Here is a 22,956-nt window from a genome sequence, read left to right as displayed (position 1 = left end):
CCCCACATCAGGCTCTGTGTTGACAGCGTGGAGCCTGCTTGGGATTCTCTCTCTCCCCCTCTCTGCCTCTCCCCTGCTGGCTCTCTTTCTCTCTCTCTCTCTCTGTCTCACAAAATAAACTTTTAAAGAAAAGAAAAAGAAAAAGAGTAAATCACAGTGGCTAAGAGGACAAGACTCTGAGGCCAGACACCCTGCATCTGAATCCTGGCTCTGCCACCTTCAGCGATGTGATCTTGGGTAAGTCACCTAAACTCTATGTGTCATTTCATTTACATATCTGTGAAAGAAACCTCATAAGGTTGTTGCGAAAGTTAGCTACACGAGGTGTGTATAAAATACTTAGAGTATTGCCTGGCACACTAGAAATGGTATTTGCGTTTGCTGCTCTTATCTCCTCTTCCATAAAAGTCCCTTGTGCAGTGGCTTGGGAGGAGGAACAGAGCTGGGACACTGAGGACCCCCAGGGGTCTGGCTCCTCCCCATTCCTCATTTCCTCCTTGGTGGTCCTCTTGGCAGGGCTGACTTCATAAACGTGTGACCTGCACCTGTTTTAATGCTCTGCAGTTGCCATCTTGAAACTCTCAAACTTTTTGAACCAGGGGCTCTACATTTTCATTTTGTCCTGGAGTCCTAGAAACTATGTAGCTGGTCCTGCCTGATGGCTCAGATCTTGGAGAGAGGTCTCTGTGAGTGATGAGAGCAAAATAAACCCTGTCCTCTGGCCAAACTGAGTTCATGGCTTCTTGTCGCCTCTGAAGGCAGCGGAAGATGCAGGCACAGTGGAACTTTTATCAGAGTCCTTGTGACTGACAATGGCTCATGGTGGGGAAGGCCACGGGGACCAGCTGGTCCAACCCTCACCCAGAGTTGGGTTCCTCCACCCACCCCTGGCACAGGCTCACCCAGCTTCTTTGTGAATTCTTTCAGCAACAAGAAAGGATCCGTTTCATTGTTGAATCTAATTGTAACTGCTCCTCATTCTGTGGAGTGTTTAAAGTTCTCTGAACCCTTTCACAAGGACTATCTCACTGGGTTGTCACCAACCCTCTGTGTGACAGGCATTTTCTAAGGAAGAGAAATTGGGGAAATGATAATTTCCAGATTAGTAGCCCTGGCTGCCCCCACTCAGCCTCCCCCCTTCCTTCTATCAGTGATTGAAATCTCACTTCATCTAGGAAGTCTTTCAGCCTATCGAAAGAGAAAGAAGGACACCTTAATTATTTTTGTACTAAAATTATTTTTCACCTGAGCCATAGGTAATATATTGTAATATCTTTTTTTCACATGTGCTGTGCTTTGAATAACATTCATGAGAATGGCATGAGTTAAGCAGCCTTTTGAGGAACTGAATCTTGTTTTAAATGTATTCGACTTTTGTTTAAAGATGGATAAAACAGGATCACAGAATCTCCCTCCCTTATTGCCCAAAAAAATAACGCAGAAATTGAAACACAAAACAAAAACACAACGACCTCAAACAGCCAAAGAGTCAATCACATAAGGTAGAACACACACTTTAAAAAGTGCCAGGCAAGGAATGAGATGGAAGCTTCTAGACCCATGTGATTTTGTCCCACCGCTGATTGTGGAAATATGTTGAATGAAGAGATCCAGAGCACTTCACCAGTGCCTTCCCATTTGGAGGGCAGCCACTAGAGGGGATGGATAGGGCAAGGAATTGTCTGAGAGTGGAGGTCCCCAGTACCTGGGGCCTGAGTGGGCAGGAAGGGGTGTGCTCGGTTTGCTGTCTTCCCGGTAAGGTACAAGTGTTGACCAGACCCCACAGGAGGAGCAACTCAGGTAGAGAAAGCCTCACCATGAGGACCTGGCAGTTAGCACACACCTGTCTTACCAGATGTCTGTGACAGGGTGCTACAGGGGCTCCTGGAAGGATACACTTGTTGCTTCTCACTTGCTCAGTAGATTTACCACTTTCCTATTTCCCAAGCTTCTGGAAAAAAAAAAAAAAAGAAAAAGAAAGTCTTGCCTGTTCATTTCCTTCTTGTCTGTAGTTTTCAGACTCTTTGTACCTATGTTCTACAGCCAACACTCCCACTCCTCACCACCCCAACCCAACCATGAATGCCTTCCAAATGGGAAACCCATGGGGCATTCTGCCTGGACTGGTTTCTCTGTGTTAGAATCTACTCCCATGGTTAGGTCACTACCAGTGGGGCTGGTAAGGTAGTCCTCTTGTCATTCCTTTCCTTCCTCTTTCAATAATGAGTAAGTCAGTCTGAGTCAGTGCTCATCCTGACACACCAGGTTTTCCCACCATTCAGACATAACTCCAGTTTATTCCAATTACTATGCCTGATCTTACATGGAACAGTGTCTGAAGGCTGAGCAATCAACTATTCCATTTCTCTGCCCTCAAGGAGACACTGATTCATAAATTCCACATTTGTTAACTCATTCAATCCGTTGCCTTTTTAAGTAACCCTTTAGGAAACCAAAGCCAGCTTACCTTCAGTATAGGTCAGCCTAGGACTGCTCTGAGCCCTGTCATGCCTGGCCGGGCACAGGTGCATCTCTATGAGTCATTGTTCATGCCAAACTTCTCACCAGACAATGGCTTCTAAGTATTTCCAAATCTCCCCCAGGAGATCTGTTCTGTAATCGCACCTTTGCCCATCATCCTCTCTCTCTCTAATGGAATTACTGCTTCCTGGGGTTGATACCCTGAAGAAGTTCTTGGATGGTGGGCTGGACAGCCTGATGGGCATCAGGCTGGGGCTCTTAGAGAAAGATCAGGCTTTGAAACATCACCTTCTTATCACCTCCCACCCCCACCCCCAGCAGAGCTAGCCCTCAGACCCATGCCTGCCATCCCAGTTCCACATAGAGGATCCTCTGTTGTGTACCTGTCCCAGTTCCACGTAGAGGAACCTCTGTCGTCTACCATAATACCTCAATAACCAAAAACAGCACTGATTCTAATCTGCCCACTGTCTGCTGGCACCCAAATCCCTAAGGATTGAGTACATGGCACTTAGGACTGGAGGATAAAATGTCAATTATCAAGATATAAACTTCAGAGTCTTCTGCAACTAGAAAGGAAAACATTTTCAAAATTACTGTGGTTTCCTGAATCGTCAGAATGCCTTCAGCACAGGCCTTTCTATTTTAGGATCATATGAAATATACATAGACAACTATGGGCTGGTGGATAGCTTCCAACTACTAGAAATTATATTTTCTTCCCTTTTGATAATTAGTTCAAGGTCTTCACCACAAGTGACATCATGTCTCAGAAGCAAAAAATAGGGCTCTACGAAGACTGTGTAATGTCTTCTGTTGAGCAGATCATATTTCCTCTTTATGCCCTACTCTCCTTACCTTCCTAATTGGCTCTCCGACCTCAAAGCTCTTTGTTGTTGTCAGGAGCCTTAAATAATGAGGTATATAGTCTGACTAGGTGAGGTTAGGAGCTTGGCCATGTTGACTGCGTTTCAGTTTATCGTGGAAACCCAAATGACCCAGGGCTCAGAAAACGGGATGGCGGGCATTACAGCCTACGTGATAGTGATAAAATTCTTAGGAGCCAAAACAGGTCATGTGGCCCACAGGCATAATTTCCATACTTTGTTAAACCCATTTGGGGTGAGATAAAACAGCTTCCATTACTGAGCATTTGATACAATGTGCTTCACGGAAAAGATCTCATGTAATACTGAAAAGAACTCTTTGAAAGTTTCCCATTTAACACACGAGGAGAGTGAGGTTTAGAGGATAAGACACATATCAAAGGGGTTACGATTTAAGCTCATGGGCTGAGTCCTGGGTGTTGCTGCCCTTCTGCGGGCTCTTCTTGGACAGGCCCTGGAACCCAGCGGCTGCCATGATGGAGGGACATTTGGGCACTAGAGGCAGTGGTGGCCCTGAGTGTATTACCTGCTGCCGATGTCATACCCGGATTTCAGAAATGAAAGAAACTGTTATGAGATTGAAATCTGTCCCTACTTCAGTCTAAAGTCAGCCATTCTCTTTATCTTCTACTGTACAGGGCAGAGATAAAAACAAAATACATTTCATTTCCACCTCCAAAAAGATAAGAAGCATGGATTTCAGACTTTTTTAGTGGCTAATTGTATCTCTGCAACAGCTGAGGGAACAGTTATAAAAAATAATCTAGGACTTGGGAACTATTATGTTTAAAATCGAGGAAAAGGAAATTACAAAAGCTGTTGAATCTATTACCCCTTTAAGAAGTGTACTTAATCCTTTAGATTTAACTCTTATTTACTCAAAACAAAAACCCAAACAGAGGCAATCTGCTGTTTGGGGGAAATATTTGAATGGAAACCTGGTTTTAGTCCCCGTGATTCTGTTAAGTAGCCATTTGATGCAAGGGGCCCAATTGCACCAGAATGAAATCCACTGGCTCAAAAAAACAAGGTGATGTCTAAAGTTCCTGCTAGCTTGAAATGCTAAGGGACAATGAGTTATGCATCAATCAACGCTGAAAATAATATAAAGGTTACTCCCCAACAAAACCTCCATTCTTTGGATATGTGTCCTTTTGATTAATGTGATTTACATGAATGAGTGATGGACCAACGTATCTAATCCTCTTAAAGTACTCAGAAATCCAAAAAAAACTTCCAACTATTGAAATTATGGGCAAACTTGTTAAAGTGTGAGAATTCTAGACCCAGCTAGTGGTCTTTATTCCAATAGCTGAGGAATTGTTTACTGTCATAGCTGGACTTCAAAGATGGCTCCCAATGAGCCATGACTCCTGGTATTTAGACCCTTTTGTAGACTCTCCCACACTGAATCTGGATTGGCCCTGCGACTCACTTTGGGGTGCCTGGGTGGCTCAGTTGGTTAGGCACCCGACTTCGGCTCAGGTCATGATCTCGCAGTCTGTGGGTTTGAGCCCCGCGTCGGGCTCTGTGCTGACAGCTCAGAGCCTGGAGCCTGCTTCGGATTCTGTGTCTCCCTCTCTCTCTGCCCCTCCCCCACTTGCACTTTGTCTCTCTCTCTCTTTCAAATATAAATAAACATTAAAAAAATAATTAATGTTTATTAACATTGGCCCTGTGACTCACTTTAACCAAAGTGACATTTTGCCAGTACTGGATCTAAGCCAAAGGAAGTCTTGGTTGGCTTCTACTTTTTATGCTTTTTGGAGCCCCAAGGTACCATTGCTCCCACTGTCCCACACTAAACATGTCAGAGTTCAATACATCCAACACAGACAGGCCCAGATGCCTCATTTCCAATGCCATCCTTTGTCCTAACTGAAATGGGTACATTCGAAGGAAAGATAAAAGCCCTATTGTGGGCTCTAGATGCCTTGATTAAAAGAGGCTCCTTGTCACCAATATTTTGAATTGTCTCTTTGTTTAGCATCCTGGAGATGCCTAATGGCTCAGAGGCAGGCTTTTCTTCTGCCAAGAGGGCAGAGTGTCTGATATGGCAAGTGGGTCCCTTCACAGGTGAACCCTGAGGACGCAGTCTTAGGACAGAGATCTTACAGGAGTGGATTTCCCGAACACTGCCGTGTTGGAGTACCCCCTGGGGTCCTCGTGGGTCAGTGGTGTGTATACCTTGTTTAGAGAGCAGCCTTTGCACTCCCTGTCTTCTATCACTCCTGAGTTCCTCTTCCTAGTACTCTCTTCTGATTTCTCCACTTCTAGGTGCCCTGATCCGGATACAGTGTTAACTGGTAAAAAACGGAAGGCAAGACCCTTGTCAGGCAGTTTTGCATGAAAAATGAAACACAGGCCTGAAGATGCCACAATTGATAATGTGGGGAGGCCTCTCAGCCCCATGATTTCTCAATGACACCACGAAGACGACAGCTAGAATTGTGAGGAGGGCCCAGGGTTCTCTCTTGGCCACGGTAAATAAATGGTGAGAGCTTTACCACCATCTCTAGAGCGAATCTCACCCCTAAAAGTCAGAAAGTACTCCGAGGGGAGGCACCAGAAACCTTCCAGGGGGAAACTCAGAAATGAGCTTTGTGATACGCTCATGTTGCCTAGCAAAAAACATTGTTCCAATCTCTTCCTTTGCCAAATGGGTTTGATCATACCTAATTAAGAGTATTTTTCTGATTATTAAAAGAACCTGTCTCACTTCTAGTGGCTAGCCAACCCTCCTCCCTTCGTGTGTGTTGTTTACATGTGATCTGGATTATTGACACTTCATGTTTCTCATGCCTCTAGGAGTTAATAAGAAGGTTATACGAGTCCTGAGAGGTAAAAATTTATTGATTTATATATCAGCATGTTATGATACGGTCACACCTGCTCATACAGCTGACTTTTTCTTATAGCCAAAAGAGGATGTTTTTCCTTTTAAAAATACATTTTTTCCAGCAGGAAGAAACATTTTAAAAACAAACATTTTCATATTAAGTGGAAATTTAAAACAATGGCTTCTTCCCCTCCGCCGCCCCCCCCCCCCCAACTCATGAGAAATAGGGCTGGTCAGCAATCTCTGAGTGCTTCAAATCTGCTTTCAGTCTTCTGCCCCCAATTTGTTCTTCGTCTTGGACAGAAGCAACTTCTAGGGGGAAAAAATGCAACCTCAACTCAAAACAGCAGCCTGAATCCAAACAGAAGAAGAGGTAGACTGAACTGCAACGTTTTAACTTATTTGGTAGATTGTATATTTTTAATACATTTAAATTGTTTTCAGTGGGATCAAACATATTCTACAAACAAATACCTGAACAATAAAGGTTTTGAAGGCTCAAAACAAAATCTAAGAGAGACTTCTATCGGTCTACTTAGCTTTGAGACCGGAAAGCATAGAACCAGCTTTAGAAAAATGCAAGCTTCCCATGCACTTCAGGAAAAAGTTTGCATTTGTCAAATTCTTCCAATCAAAAGCATGCTCTGTAGGACTGATGTTAACGCTTCTCCACCTTTTAAAGCCCCTGCAAGGGTCAGTGATAGGAATTTCCTTAGAGCAGTGAGTAGCTTAACTGTGAGGAGTTTATTCAATACTAACAGTTAAACCGAAAGACAGGCCAGTGGTATGCTGGAGACAGCTCCTACCGGCTCCTGACGCTACAGCCGATTGTTACATTTTAGTGTTTTGCCAACAGTTGTTAAACAGCTGTTATTAAAATTATATAAGCCTATAATTGGTGCTGGAGCCCAAAGTGGTTCACCTAACGAGTGAAATTTGTACAAGGGTAAGAAATAGTTTCACAGATCACATATCAGATTGAGTGACAATCAATTTGAGAAGTAGGTGAATTAAGATGTTATTCCATTTTTCAAATCATAGGTAGGCTACAAGAGTTCGGCAAAATCAGTTAAAGCATCCCGGGAGAATCACTTGGCCATATGGAGCTGACAATAAAGTATATTTTATTATTTTCTGTTAATTGTGTTATATGTCCTTGCTATCAGGAAAATTTATAGCAAATGTATGTACACTTTGCATGCATCATTTTTTTTCCCCAGGAGAGCAGACTGGTGAACAGTTACCAAGATACCAACAATATACCAGTATCTCCACCATACCACGGGGAAAAATGGGGAAGGAGTGGAGGAAACAGGTTAAAACCAAAGAAGGAAGTACACCATTTTTCATTTGGTTTTTCGGTTTGCCCTCAGCATCCAGCTGCCATGACGTGCTCTAAGTACATGTCCACAGATGTTAATGCCAAAGAATCTCCAGAAACACACAAACACCCCATCCCCACCACTAAGAAGTAAAAGCACTTTACTTGAAAAAAATCAACTTTATTTTTCTAGGTTAAAAAAAAATAGAACCAGCTATTCATTTTTGTTGTTGTTGTTGTCGAGAAAATGTTTCTTTTGGTGTTCACATCTAAATTTCTCAAAAGGTGATCTGGTTACTAAAATAATCCCGTATGCATTCATAACCCAGATCCACATGTGACCAGCCCTTTACAAAAATTAATTACAGTTGCCACAGCCTTTACATTCATTCTTATAATACATTACAACATGCAGATACATGAAGAAAGAAAAACAGGTCAACAAGCAGAAGTAAACATATGGCATCAGGAAAACTAAAATCCACCTGTATAAAATAAATACGACTTTGCAATAACTGTGACGAAAATGAAAGCACTTAATGTAACAATGGCAGGTCAATGTACAACTGTGTCATTACCCAGTCACCACAGAAGTTACTGTAAAATGCAGACTCCTCCCGTGGAAAGAACTTGTGCCTCAGTCATGTGTTCAACAGTTCTACACAATAAAAATAAAGCCATTTGAAATACGTGTGCACACTTTGCAACCAGAATACACTTAAAAACTTTTCCCTCTTTCAACTGTTCTAAAAAGTATTAAGTGTAAAAATCCTCAAATGGAAATTCTGCAGAAAAACCAGTATTTTTCTTCCATATGGCTACAGTCACCCTCCCCAACAGTTCAGCACCCTCAGCTTATTCCCAGGGTCCGGTTCCTAATTGTTGAGGATCAATGCAAAATGATTGCAATAAAGCACCAACCAGTGACCGCTCCAGAGGACACCCGGCCCCTTTGTGATCTAGAAATGTCCAATTTAGGTGGTTTTGGTCCCAAACGTATTAGACTCCACCCCCTCATAAAATAAACCAGTATACCTGCTGCCCAGTGCCGCTTTTGACTTTGCCTTTCACATTAACAGACGTAAGGTTCACAGCAGTCCATGGCAAAAAATGAGACTAACCATTTTTATTCATCTTTATGGACCCAAGGGGACCCGCTCGTAATGGTAACTCTGGAGTGAAGTCCTGTGTGATGAAGAAAATGACGAACGCTTCCTATTCAGCAGCGCAAATAAAATTTTCTTAAATGTAAAAAGAATCCAATAAGACTGTCCATGATTAAAGACTACTTTCTATGATTATAACCAGGTCCTGCTAGTTCAGAAGAGTCTTTAGGGAAGTGATTGTCAAAAACATTACTAAAGACAAATCCACAAGAAGTGAATAACATGAGCAAAGAATGAAGAGGCATTCTTAACATCAATGTGAACGATATTAACACTAGGATGATGTGAGGTTTACATTGGGTGATTTAACATTTCATTTTCATAAAAGGCTTGAGTATAATCGCAATACTGCCAACTCCTGATTATTCAGGGATTCCTTTTCTAGCCCATGGATTACTTAGGCTTTTGTGTTCCCTCTTTTTGCAGCGGTCTTCCCAAATCTTTTCGCTACTCATTAACACAGTCAAAAATACATAAATGAGAGGAACTAATAAACAACTGAAATCTTTTTTTTTTTTCATTAACAAGCATCCCCAGAAGAAAAAAAAAAAAGTTTGATGAGAAAAAAACTCAAACTCGTAAATACACACTAGACTTTTGGCTAACTATGACATATTATTGGATTAATTATCCAGTAACCCCTAGTTCCTTTATAGTGGGAAATTAACAGTTGATTGTAATATTAAAAACTACTTAATATTATGACAGATCTGAACTCAGAGCTATCTTTAAAAAATCTATTTAGATTCTCAACTTATTTGCCCACCCCAAAACATCATTTTCCATTCTATAGTTTTTCTTTACCTTCCACTGGTGCATAGCTTTCTCCATCGTATCTGTACATTTCAACACCAATAATGGTTTCTGAAGTTAAGAGTGAACTGCCAGTGTGGTCACTTCTGTATTCACTGCACCTGCTCTTGGCCCATGGCCAAGCAGGTGCTCCACTGCTGTGACTTGTTGAGACCAGGATCCAGGAGGAGTTCTCAACCCTCTCTGCCACGGGAATCTAGGCAGATCAACTGAGATCAAGAAGTGCTGAGATTCTACAAGCTACTGGTATAAAACTGGCACAGTTTAATTTTTTCCCCCTTAACAAAACATACAGTCTCTAAACCTTTCACCTCACTTTGCGCAGAAAGTACAAACTGGGAATTTTTATTCAGTTCTGTACAGTGGCGTATTGCCGCTTCCCTGATTTGCCATATAAGAACACTGATTCTCTCTTCGCATTCCCTAGTGCGAGCAGGAGAACTCCAGTTACTGGTAAGGAGAGCACTACCGATGCTCTCAAATGAACATATTTTGCAAACAGAAGAAAGAGAACACATTGATAAGCAATCAAAGAGGGATACACAGATCAACTACGGATCTATTTACAACCCACAGGTCTATTTTCAAAATGAACTCACGTATCTATTGGTATTTGTCACTCTAGAGTCTGTTGAAATGACTCTGCGCTTGAAAAGTAAAGCATCTTATAGAATAGTTGGTTTAATGTGTACAGTATATTAACAGTATCACGTTCCTTTGGAGCACAGTGATGGCGATAGTGGCTCTAAATCCCATCTATGTATGCACGTATGCATTTCTCTCTCTCTCTCTCTTTTTTTTTTTTTTTTTTGGTAGGAGAACTGGCCACTCCTCCCTGTGGCTTGCTTTAGCAATGAGGAAAAGGTCTGTTTAGCTAGGACTGTGCATGCCATCCCTGACAGTGAGCAACTTATCCCCCAGATGGCTGACTAATCTCTCAAATGAACAATTTCAATTCATCCTGTAATCTAGCAGTGTTTGCTGGGCCTCCAACAGAAGCATCATTAAGCTTCTCTTTGGCTTCCTATTGTCATCCATGCCTCTTAATTGAGATTGATTTCACCTACTCACTGTCACTGTAAAGCACACAATAAAATGCCTGGATTTCAAAAAAAAAAAAAAAATTGCATCTGATCACAAGCACTACCAAAGCAAACACATTAACACCGTCTTCTGCATTTTACCAGTAGTGGCATAATATGCAACGAGGTATTTCATTAACACATTATTCTCTTTCATATATTCACGGAATTAACCTAAAGACGAAGCTGCTGTGGACTTTTATTTGGTGTTGCTTTACCTTCCCACATAACTGGGAGAAAATTCACATCTTTTCAGTTTCCTTTTTTGGTTTATTTAAAAATAGAAAACATTAGCCTTTATTTTTATTTTCTGGCCTACTTCTCAAAATTGCCATTTGAATGATTAGCGACAACACAGGAATCTACAATGCTCGTATCACAGAAAACTACCACTGACTTACTCAGATCTTAATAGTCCTACAGTCCCAAACTAAAACACACGCTGTCTCAACACTGGGAATGCACGGGAAGAGTCGATGCAGTCCCAGCACTTTGTGGGAAGAGTCTGGTTCTACTATGAGGTATAAATCACATGAACATAGTAGGAAAAAAATCTTCTCTAGAAATAGACACTTGACTTTATTCTCCTTAAAAGCAACTGGAAGAGACAGGGGAAGCCTTTTGTGCTGGTCTGAATCCTGGTCACACCACTCTGACACGGGCAGCAACGTGACGTGACGACGGAGTATAGGTTCAGGGGTGCCGTGTGACAGCTTGTCACCATTTTGAGCCCGTGTCTGGCTCTAGCTCCTATTTTTCTGATCGAACCCCTTTTTCACCTCAAACAGATCATTTAAATGCTTTACAACGTTGGTTTCAGCTGCCCCCGAGCAAACTTGGTGCTAATACCCCAAAACGGGAGACAAAAGCCTCGGAGCTGGACGGAAGCCTCTGCAGAGCGTCAGGGTCCAGGTACACGTGCAGAGACAACACAGCCTCTCGAGAATTCCACTCACGGATTAGGCTTACGTTTGTTTTCAGGCTATATTACTAATCCTCTGCTATATATGCATCTGATAAAAGTGCATTTTGTAAAAGACAATTATCAATCTATGATATGCCTTCTGTACAAAAAGAGAAATCAAGTGACCCCCTCATACAAGGGAAAGCACTAGCGCCTGTAAACACGATATTGGACTGAGCTAGCCTTTTTTAGAAACACATTCTAGTACCAGAATGTGTCCAGTGGACGCTGCTTTCCCCCCATGCGAATGCCTGACACTGGAGTGCCACTGCAAACCCCTGGGGAACAGCTCTTCAGAGGGTGCCAATGGCTCCCCTGCCTCGAGGCTCCTAGGGACACGGCTAGGGTCGGTGGAAATGACAGTGCTCTGCAGCACTGCCCTAACAGACACTACGAGCTAAGAGGAACGGACACAACTTTCTGAGCTTGAACTAGATTACCAAGTACATCTAGTGGCAACAGCATTTCTCTCAGATAGTCTTCTAGGATGGTTTTATGATTTCCTCTTCTCCGAATGGGATGTTCGCTTAAGTGTGTGGTAGAGTGTATCTTTTGAAAACATGAAAAGTCCTTAAAACATATTAGCAGGTCATTATATTACTGATCCTCATTTTAGTAGAGTTTTAAAATATCCCGAAGGGGGATAAATATTAATCCATCCATTGAATTTCCTTTGCTTTTTTTTTTTATATTCTGATTTGCACATGTAAAATAATGCACACTTATGAAAGTCTGAACTCCTCTGGTGACCTTGACAAGTCCCAGTCAATTCCTAAAACAGGCAATGGTAAAAATACTGAATGATCTTATACCACATATAGCCTGACAAAAATGCAAAGGACTGTATGAGAAATATCCACATATTGCTGAGGGTCATCTCCCTGGAAACAGCTTCCTTATGGCCCTTGGGAGGTGGAAAAGCCCCTGAAAGACAAGATAGAAATATTAATTTGTTTTACTGTGGTGGTAGGTCTCCCGAACAAAAGCTGAATATCAGTTTAACTAGAATTTCTGTTGTTGGTTTTTTAAAGCGACTTCCCTTTGTTCCTGAAGAGAGATCTCATTTGAAATAACAATTTTCAAACTGCTGACCCCTTTCCTGCCTCTGAACATTTGCATTTATTTTCCCCACCTGAGATGCTTCTCCTCATCTCAGTGAATAGCAGGTTTAACTGCATTCTTCCAATATCAGAAAAAACACCATCCATCTCCCTCCCCCGCCCCAAGGACATCAGGCTCATCACTATGTTTATTTCCTTCTCGGCACTCTCCATGATCTGTAATGATCCAGATCTATCTTTTCTTTTTGCTACAGACTTGTTTACTGTCTGTCTCCTTCTGGAATATAAACTGCATGAGAGGGGCGCCTGGGTGGCGCAGTCAGTTAAGCGTCCGACTTCAGCCAAGTCACGATCTCGCGGTCCGTGAGTTCGAGCCCCGAGTCGGGCTCTGGGCTGATGGCTCGGAGCCTGGAGCCTGTTTCCGATTCTGTGTCTCCCTCTCTCTCTGCCCCTCCCCCGTTCATGCTCTGTCTCTCTCTGTCCCAAAAATAAATAAATAAACGTTGAAAAAAAAATAAAAAAATAAAATAAATAAACTGCATGAGAGCAGGCACTCTGGCTGCCTTGTTTCCACTGGAACCCTACAGATCTCCATGGCAGCCAGGACACAGGATGTATCAAGTTGATATTAAATATTTTCTGAAATAACATACCTTACACTAATTCCTCTATTTACAAGTTAAATGTTTTTGCAAAAAGCGGTGGTAAATCACATATTATTTTCAAAAGGCAATATTATTTATGAAATATATCTTAATAATATAAAAAGAAACACAAAGTAAACAGATGTCTTTAAATTCTTTTCTGGAAGGGAAGGCTAGACTACTTCGGAGCAATAGTACCTAAGGTCATCTTGATAACACTTCAGCATTTCAAATAGTCTTTGTCCTTGCTGATAATCCCTTTGGGTAAGCTGATTCATGTGGGGATTTGCTTCTCACAAGCAATTTACAGAGAACACTTCCAAGTTGCAAGGTCTATTATACAAATAGCTTTCTTAAAAAAAAGACTTCCATTATTGTTGCTGTAATTTTGCCTAAATATCATAAAGCAAGACATAAAGATTGAAAAAGAAGAGATACTCTCTTCTCTTAATCACCTTGTGCCTTCTTACACATCTATCCTGTTTTATCTTTAAAGAAATTTTGAGAGTAAGACCAAAGATGGTACGTGGTGCAGAAGGATGTCTTGTTCAATGGGTCTTACTAAGAATTCTAAAGACATGCACAGCGTCCAACCCCTGTCATAGAATGTACTAGTCCACAGCCCCAGAGTCGGAATGTTAGGATCAGGAAGGAATCCTGTTGTGGGTAAAGTGAAAAAAAACCCTGAACACAAAAACAAAGGCATTAACGGTAATTAACAGTATCAGCTTTTGCCCACCATCAGGCCTTTGACAGTCTGATTTAAGAGGAACATTAATTCTGAACCAAAAAAATCTAAGTGGGAAGAATATAGCACTTTCTGTTCATCTAAAATCTCATAGCCATCATCAAACTTAAAACAACCTTCTCTTCCTTTTTATTCCCCTTCTTATTTTAAGTTCTAGAAATTAAGTGTACAATATACTTAGTTATTTGTGAGAGCACTTTGGTAATGCCTAGCATTCTACCAATTTTCTTCTTTCCTAACTTCCTTTCTTCCTCCCTCTCTCCTCCTCCCTTCCCCTCCCTTCCTTTCACCGCATTGTAGTTTTCACAGAAGGTAGAGAATATTAAGTACAGATAAGGGACCTTACGATAAATTGACGTTTTTCTCCCAAGGAGAAAAGTGTAAGGTTGAGTATAAGAAAAGTATAAGTATAAAACTTAAAAAGTAAGATTTATCTCTAATATGTAAAGAAAAGAATAACCACGCATAAAAATGCAGTTCAAAATGATCTCAAACGACTGCAAGATGATGGCATTATTTAAACAATCAAGTAAGTACAATGCCAAATCATAAATGTTATTTGCTATTTCATAAAACAGCCATGTAACTGTATATGTATATAGTCTTTTGTATACTGGTACCCTCCTGCATTAGTTCCATTTATATAGTTTACTCATCATTTGATCTTGCACATTGCCTGATGAAGTAAAAGCCTGAATACATTTAACACTAACATTGTTCTTATGAATATTCTAAGCTGAAATTCTTAACTGTAGAAATCCTTTGATTCCTTTAGGGTATCTGAAGAATGGAAAAAATGGTTATCTCCCCAAAGTACATCTTTGGAACTACCACTAACTTCAGAAACCTATGTAATAGGATACTCCGTACCTGTTTCATAAAAATGTGATAAGAGTTCCTCTTTTTCAATAAAACGTTGATAGAGCCAATCAGAGAGGCCATCAGTCTCCAGGGGTACATCTTTAATTGGAAAGATCCTACGAAGAGTTAGAAAAAAAGCAAAAACTACTTTAATTCAGGAATCGAAATCATTCAGAAACACAACTTAGCTTTGGTCACTGAAAAGCTGAAGAAAGTTATGGAATGGCCTTTGTTTTTGCCGCTTCTCAGATCATCTTGGTTTTTAAAATTTTGTTGATTACACAACAGATGTTCACTCATTCATTCATTCATTCAGTAGCCTATCATATGTTAGGTCCAGCACCAGAAGATGAAAAAATATTAATAAGTTATCCAGTATCTATAAGTAATTACTGAGAAATGCCTGTCTTCCTCTGTGGGTTTAAGAAGAAACAGTATTCAGAACAGATGTTTTCAAGTGTAGCTACTTTAGGACACATTTAGAGCAGTCAGATGCTAGGCCGAATGCCGAATAATGCATCTTGGCCATGTTCTTTGGGAGGAGATGTCTGTGAACCAGACAGAATCTGCCTAAATTGGTACCTTTTCACTAATTAGAGCACAGATACTGGTGTCCTGAGAAGGGCCACCTCTTACTGGAGCACAAATGTGAAGATTCTGTGAACGCGTCCCACCTCAACAGGAAACAGACTGGGATGACTAGTGACCTATAGCTGCTGGATGGGGGATCGAAAAGGGTAGCTGGGTAAATACTATACATTTGCTGACTCTGAAAAAAAATTTTTTTTTGTTTTGCTTTGCTGTTTCTTGGTAGGGGGTTCTTCTTTTAAATTTCTTCAAATTTTATTTATTGAGAGAGAGCGTGCATGTGTACACATGCAAGTGGGGCGGGGGGGCGGGGAGGGAGGCAGGGAGAGAGGGAGAGAGGGAGAGAGAGAGAGAGAGAGAGAGAGAGAGAGAATCTCAAGCAGACTCCAGGCTCAGCACAGAGCCCACGCAGGGCTGGATCCCATGACCCTGGATGATGACCTGAGCTGAGACCAAGAGTCAGACAGTGAACCAACGAGCCACACAGGGGCCCCTCTTTATTTTATTTTTTTAAATCAAAAGCATAAAGGTACCCAGTCTTAAAAGTCTGCAAAAAGTTTGTTTGTATGAAAAATAGCAGTCCTTGTCCCTCTGCCCTTTGTTTCTCTCTCCCCAGAGGAATCGATTTTTACCTCTTTTAACCAATTACCTTGATATTTATCACCATGTTTCTTCAGTTTGAGGGCCTATCTACTGACCTCCCCTATGGAAGATGAAGATCAAGCTCCTTTCTTTTCCCACCACACATTCATGTCCTTCCCATCTTCCCAGTGCAGTGTGCGTAATTTTAATTAGCACAGTATTAGACGTTTACATTGTTATAATCAGGTACATATATTCAAAGCTAAACCATGTAGTAAATCAAGGCTACTATTCCTTTCCTGCTCAATTTTTGTTCTCCCTGAATTGAGCAATCATATTGTTTTCTCTGAATATGTAACTAATTCAGCCATCAGCTCTTGTCTGTCAATTCTCTAGGTCAGGTCTGCAAACTTTTTCTTTTTTTTTTTTAAGCTTATTTATTTGGACAGAGATAGAGAGCATGCGCATGCGTGCACAAGTGAAGGAGGGGCAGAGAGAGAAGGAGAAAGAGAGAATCCCAAGCAAGCTCTGCACTGTTAGCACAGAGCCCAATGCAGGGCTTGAACTCAAACCATGAGATCATGACCTGAGCTGAAACCAAGAGTCAGGCTCTTAAACTGACTGAACCATCCAGGTGCCCCTGCAAACTTTTCCTTAAATAGCCAGATAGAAAATATTTGGACTTTGCAGGCTATATGGTACCTGTTGCAACTATTCAACTCTGCTTTGTAGTGTGAACGTTGCCTTAGGCAATATGGAAATAAATGGGTATAGGGGTATAGTTATGATCAAATAAAATTTTATTTAAAAAACAGGCAGTGCAGGGTGCCTGGGTGGCTCAGTCAGTTAAGCGTCTGACTCTTGATTTGGGCTCATGATCTCTCAGCTCATGGGTTCAAGCCCTGAGTCAGGCTCTGTGCTGTCTCTGTGCTTGGGATTCTCTCTCTCTCCTTCTCTCTGCCCCTCCCTGACTCATGCTGTCTCTGTCTGTCTCAAAATAAATAAACTTAAAAAAAAATCGGTTTCAGGAAATCACAGTCTTGATTAAAAATTTCACTTTCAAAGCCAAAATATAGTTTTATTTACACAGAAAATAACTTTCCCAACCTTAGTCACCTTTCTGTTCCTCCAAGGATAGTACTACGTTGCTCTAAAGCAGTCATATACAGGGTTTTGGTCTATTAAATATTTTAATGGGGTAGGAGATTCTGAGGTCCAGAAACTTCAAGTTTCAGCTTGCTACTATAAAATCCCCTACCAGAATTAGATTTTCTTTTGCTTTGAAAGAACATTTCAAAGCATTTATTTTGCTTTGAACAAAAAGATACATTAAAGAACGTCATAACTTTTAAAGAGGAAAAAATACTTGAAATACTTATGCCACATAAAATCATCCCATAGGCTTGTATTTCTTAGCCCTTTCAGTGCTTATACTGCTGAGTAATTGAAAGATCTCTTTCAAATTAAAATTTTTACTTCTGCACTCTCATGTTCTCATATGCCTCACTAAAGTAAGAGACTGAGACTTCGGGGCCAAGATCCCCTTCCATAAACGGTACAGCTTTTGTTTTGTTTGTTTTTAATATTTGGAGAATCTTTGTTCTTTGGGCCCAATTAAAATAATCCCAGAAGGTAGTGTGGCATAGTGACTAAGGGTATAGACTCTGGGATAGATGGCCGGGGGCTGAATTCTGGCTCAACAGCACTTGCCAGCTATGTGACCTGGGGAAAATTGTCTAACTTCTGTACGATCTGGTCCCTCCATCTGTAAAATGGGGTTAACAGTATTATTTATCTTACAAAGTTGTTACACATGCGCACTACTGGGCACAGGGGAGTGGCATAACTTGGTATTGGTACTGATGGTGGTGGGGTCATTAAAGACCGGACCACTCATGGCAAGTGGCTGTGTTTTCCAGCTCTCTGGCTTCAGCAACAGTTGTAGTGATTGAACTGGACCCAAAGTTGCTATAAGAGTTTGACAGCTCGTGACTATTTTCTTTTCTTTTCTTTTTTAAAGTTTGTTTTGAGGGAGATAGAAATAGCGTGAGTAGGGCAGGGGCAGAGAGAGGGGGAGAGAGAGAGAGAATCCTAAGCAGGCTCCATGCTGCCAGTGCAGAGCCCAATGCAGGGCCCAATCCCACGAACAGGAAAATCATGACCTGAGCTGAAACCAAGAGTTGGACACTTAACCAACCAAGCTACCCAGGCACGCCTCCATGACTATTTTCACACGCGTAATACTCTACACATTTTTCACACAGCGTAATACTCTATACATACAGTGTGTGCGTGTGTTTCTATACCAGTGAGGCAATATGAAGTCAGCCTCAAGCCAGTCATGTAAAAACATAAATGTTGTTACCAAGTATTACAGAGGTGAATTCCTGACAGAGATTCTAAAGATTCTTTTAATATCAATAATGAAATAAATACTCAGAGGAGCAGAGACATGGAGATAAAATTTCAAATGAGGGGTCAGTTCCTTGGCTATTTAAACAAGTTTGTCTTTCCATTTCTTCAAAGGGTAACTCTCTACTCTTTGAATTATAAGAAATTCTCAAAGTAAAAATAATATTCCAAGAATTTTAATGTCTCCTCTTTTCCTCTCCCCATTAAAAAAAAACAACTTTCTCTAAGATTTATTTATTTTTGAGAGAGACAGACAGACAGACAGAGAACGAGCAGGGGAGAGGCAGAGAGAGACATACACACAGAATCTGAAGCAGGCTCCCCGCTCCGAGCTGTCAGCACAGAGCTCGACGCAGGGCTTGAACACACAAACTGCGAGATCGTGACCTGAGCCGAAGTCAGAAGCCTAACCGACTGAGCCACCCAGGCGTCCCTTCTTCTCCCCATTTTAACTAGAATGCAGATCCCTATGGGGGAAAGTTACATAGGCTGTACAAGCTCCTCAGGCTGTTCTGATAGACTGACCCACCTGCAGTGGACATGGAATCCTACAGAATTTAGCCACTAGGCAAACATATTTCTATGGAAAAATGTTGGCAGTGTTCACCATACAATGCTAAATTCACATTGTCTCATCTGCTACATCTTTATCCTTGGCTGCAAAAGGCCAAACTCCCCTGTCTCAACCCACTATCTCTACTTAAAGTGGGTTTGAAAAGGAGATTTTTTTTAAGTCAGTTTGTGAAGTAGCTTTTCCTAGCCTCTTGCCTTGTCTGAGAAGTCTCTTTAGGTACCTATTGTATGAAACAGCCATTTATATTATGAGGACTGAAGGTCTACATCCACCAAGAAAACTTACAACCTTAATTTGCAGGTAGGAAGAGGAATTAACACAAATAATGACTTTTTTTTTTTTTTTTACCTTTTCTATATTTACACTGTTGATTCCTTTTTCTTGTCACTAGAGCTGGTAATACTCTAGTCAATACTGACAACACTGACTAGAGCTGGTAATAACGAGTTCCTTTGTCATTCATTTCTCCTCTTTCTTTAAAAAAAAAAACTTTTTTAACGTTTATTTTTTGAGAGACTGAGACAGAGCATGAGTGGGGAGGGAACAGAGAAAGAGTCACAGATTCTGAGCTGTCAGCACAGAGCCTGATGTGGGTCTCAAACTCACAAACGGTAAGATCATGACCTGAGCTGAAGTCAGACGCTTACTCGAATGAGCCATCCAGGCACCTCTCACTTCTCATCTTTCATGGGGGAAACATTCAATAGTTTACCATTAAGTGTGACATTTACTGAAGATTTTTTTGTAGATACCATTAGTAAGATTAAAGAAATCCCCTTCTATTTCCAGTTTGCTAAAAGTGTTTTCTTTGTTATCATGAATGACAGTTAACACTTCATCAATTGTTTCCATCTATTGATATGTTTTTATAATTTCTTCCTTTATTCTGTTAATGTGATGAATTAAATTTTTTTTGAATGTTTTTTTTTTGACCAATTTTGAATGTTAAACAAAACTTTCATTTGTGGAATATATGTTCTTGGTATGCAATCTGATATGTTTTTTATATATTGCTGGGTTAGTCTTGGATTTATAATCATGGAAGAAATTTGCCTGTAAATTTTCCTTTCTTAAAATATCCTTGGTTCAGGTTTTGATATCAGAGTTATATTGGTTTCATAAAACAAGCCCAGAAGTATCCCCTTTTCTATGCTCTGGAAGAATTATACTTAATGTCCTTTTAGTGACTATAGAATCTGTAGTAATGTCCACTTTTTCATTCCTGATATTGGCAATATGGGCCTTCTTTTTTTTTTTTTTTTTTTTTTTTCAACGTTTATTTATTTTTGGGACAGAGAGAGACAGAGCATGAATGGGGGAGGGGCAGAGAGAGAGGGAGACACAGAATCGGAAACAGGCTCCAGGCTCTGAGCCATCAGCCCAGAGCCCGACACGGGGCTCGAACTCACGGACCGCGAGATCGTGACCTGGCTGAAGTCGGACGCTTAACCGACTGCGCCACCCAGGCGCCCCAATATGGGCCTTCTTTTTTTCTTGATCAGCCTTGCCAGGAGTCAATTTTATAGTGCTTAAAAAATTTTTTTTTAGTGTTATTCTTTCTACTGTATGTTTTCGATTTCAAGAAATTCTCCTATATTATTATTCCCTGCTTTCCACTATCTTTGTATTTAATTTGCTTTTCTCTTTCTAACTTTCCGAGATAGACATTTAAATCGCTGATTTTTAAGTTTTTTTCTTTTCTAACAGAAGGTTATAAATTTTCCTCTTGACACAGATTATGCTATATCCCATAAATTTTTATATTTTCCTTATCATTTCTGTTAAAAATATTTTGTTGTTGTTAAAATTATTTTCTAATTTAACTGTAGTCTCTTAATACACAGTAAAGATTAATTATTTCCTAATAATAGACAGAGTCTCATCTTATTATTCTTATTTTTTAACATTTATTTATTTTTGAGAGAGAGACACACACGGGTGCCTGAGCACAAGTTGGGGAGAGACAGGTAGAGCGGGAAACAGAGGGCTCCAATCTAACAGCAGAGAGCCCCATACAGGGTTCAACTCCGAACCATGAGATCATGACCTGAGCTAAATTCACACCCTTAACCGACTGAGCCACCCAGGCACCCCATCATCTTTTGTTATTCTAAACAATGTGGCAATGAAGAACATTATGCAAATGTCCATTCTTTTGTGTACAGTGCATCTACAGGGTAAAATTCCAAAATGAAATTGCTAAGTCATGGCTAAATGTATTAGTAATTTGGAAAAATGTGGCCAAATTGTCTTCATAAAGATTATATCAATTTATATTCCCACCAGCAATTTATGAGAATGCCTCTCATGGAAAGATTTTTAAACTGGAGAATAGCAAAAGTCAGAGCCTCTGCTTTGGAGGATAGCCAGCAATGTTTCACAACCGGGATATGCAAATTTGGGGACATATTCTTGGGGATCCATCTAGGAGTTCTCTTTAAGTATACAGAGCTCTTGTGTTTTCATTTCAATATTAATCTTAATGAAAATATTCTGAATTATACAGATAAACATCTTTTTACTAAGTACTGCCATTTGACTTCAGTGCCAATGTTTATAGTAACTTTGGCACAACACGGTCCTACTTAAAAGGCCAAAAAAGTGAACGCGAGCATACTCAAGAGCAAAATCTATACTTTCACCTCTTAAAATCTGAGAGTTAGCTCTAACTCTCCCTGTGACTTGTAATATCCACTAAAATGAGACAAGAGATGAGTTCTGCCTCTTATAATGGCCGAGGAGTTCACAGGTACCAGTTATACATTCTGGACAGAACACCAAAAGTAATTAGTAGAGCGCACTGGAGAGTGACTAAAGACAGGCAGATATTGGAGGAGAGTCAACACGGGCAAGGCAGGAACGGCACTGGGTGAGTTTTCCATTTCTTCCAGCTTTTTACCTGAGGGAAATTCCCAGTTAGTGCCACACGGGGAGGCTTAAAATTTAGAGCTGGGAGTCACAACTTCAAGTCTCTGGATGAGCCCTGAGCTATGTATGTATGGGGCGGAGTCCAGGCAAAAGAAAGCCTCACAACTCCAGCCGGCACAGTTCCAGGTACAAGGAAGGTGTGCCCAGGGCCACGCGGGGAATTTAACCGTTCAGGGAAATGTAATCATTTGTTTCCTCCAAATTAGATACCCTTGAATATTTGGAATTTTAGGAAAGTTGGTTAATTTCATCCAGAAACTCCAGGAATGTTTTAAAATTAAAAACTTAAATTTAAAAACTGGGTTTTATTTTTTAACTAAATGGCATTACAAATTACTGACTTTTTACTTTTAGATAATTTAATACTATCTTAACACAGTTTTGCAATATAAGGAACACTCTTTAAACTACTCACTTCTACCACACTGAATAGCAGCCAAATGGTTTGGGGAATTATTTGCATTACTTTTTGACTTATAAAAATATACTATTTCTGTAAATATAAAATCAGGCCAAATCAACCTAAGGAAAACTTACCAAGAGCCATAGGGCTAAAGAACATCTTGAAATAGTATTTAAAACATCTTTAGGGGCACCTGGGTGGCTCAGTTGGTTAAGCATCCCACTTCAGCTCAGGTCATGATCTCACAGTTTGTGAGTTCAAGCTCCACGTCGGGCTCTCTGCTATCAGTGTGGAGCCTGCTTCGGATCCTCTGTCTCCCTGTCTCTGCTCTTCCCCTGCTCATGTGCCCTTTCTGTCTCTCTCTCAAAAAATAAACATTTAAAAAAATTTTAAAAACCCCACCTTATAAGGAGAAAAGTGACTAAAAATATGGCTGAATTAAACAGAGGAGTTTGGATTTACCAACTGGACTCTTGAAAGAACTTGGTGACGCTGGTGAAGTATATATTGCTTTAAGTGGGGGTGAGTGTGGAAATGGGGCTGGGTTTTAACAGAAAACCTTCCCTACCATCTGCCTAGAACAGCTTGGACATTCTCTAGGC

At 40.7% G+C, this 22,956-nt stretch overlaps 1 protein-coding gene across 3 annotated transcripts in view; it reads right to left on the bottom strand.

Annotated features, from left to right (window-relative positions):
- Positions 1-6,203: 6,203 nt before the first annotated feature.
- The window catches only part of LPGAT1 (lysophosphatidylglycerol acyltransferase 1), a 115,654-nt gene continuing 98,901 nt past the window's right edge, over positions 6,204-22,956 (bottom strand). For all 3 annotated transcript variants that reach the window (XM_045049186.1, XM_023247836.2, XM_003999322.5), the window contains 2 exons: positions 14,877-14,983; positions 6,204-12,477 (listed from right to left, as the gene is read on the bottom strand). In XM_045049186.1, the coding sequence (XP_044905121.1) occupies positions 12,326-12,477; positions 14,877-14,983 (259 nt within the window). In that variant the 3' untranslated portion in view covers positions 6,204-12,325. The remainder of the gene's footprint in view (positions 12,478-14,876; positions 14,984-22,956) is intronic.

This window comes from Felis catus, chromosome F1 (assembly GCF_018350175.1).
Source record: "Felis catus isolate Fca126 chromosome F1, F.catus_Fca126_mat1.0, whole genome shotgun sequence".
Taxonomy (NCBI): domain Eukaryota; kingdom Metazoa; phylum Chordata; class Mammalia; order Carnivora; family Felidae; genus Felis; species Felis catus.
This window is presented reverse-complemented; position numbering and strand designations above follow the sequence as displayed.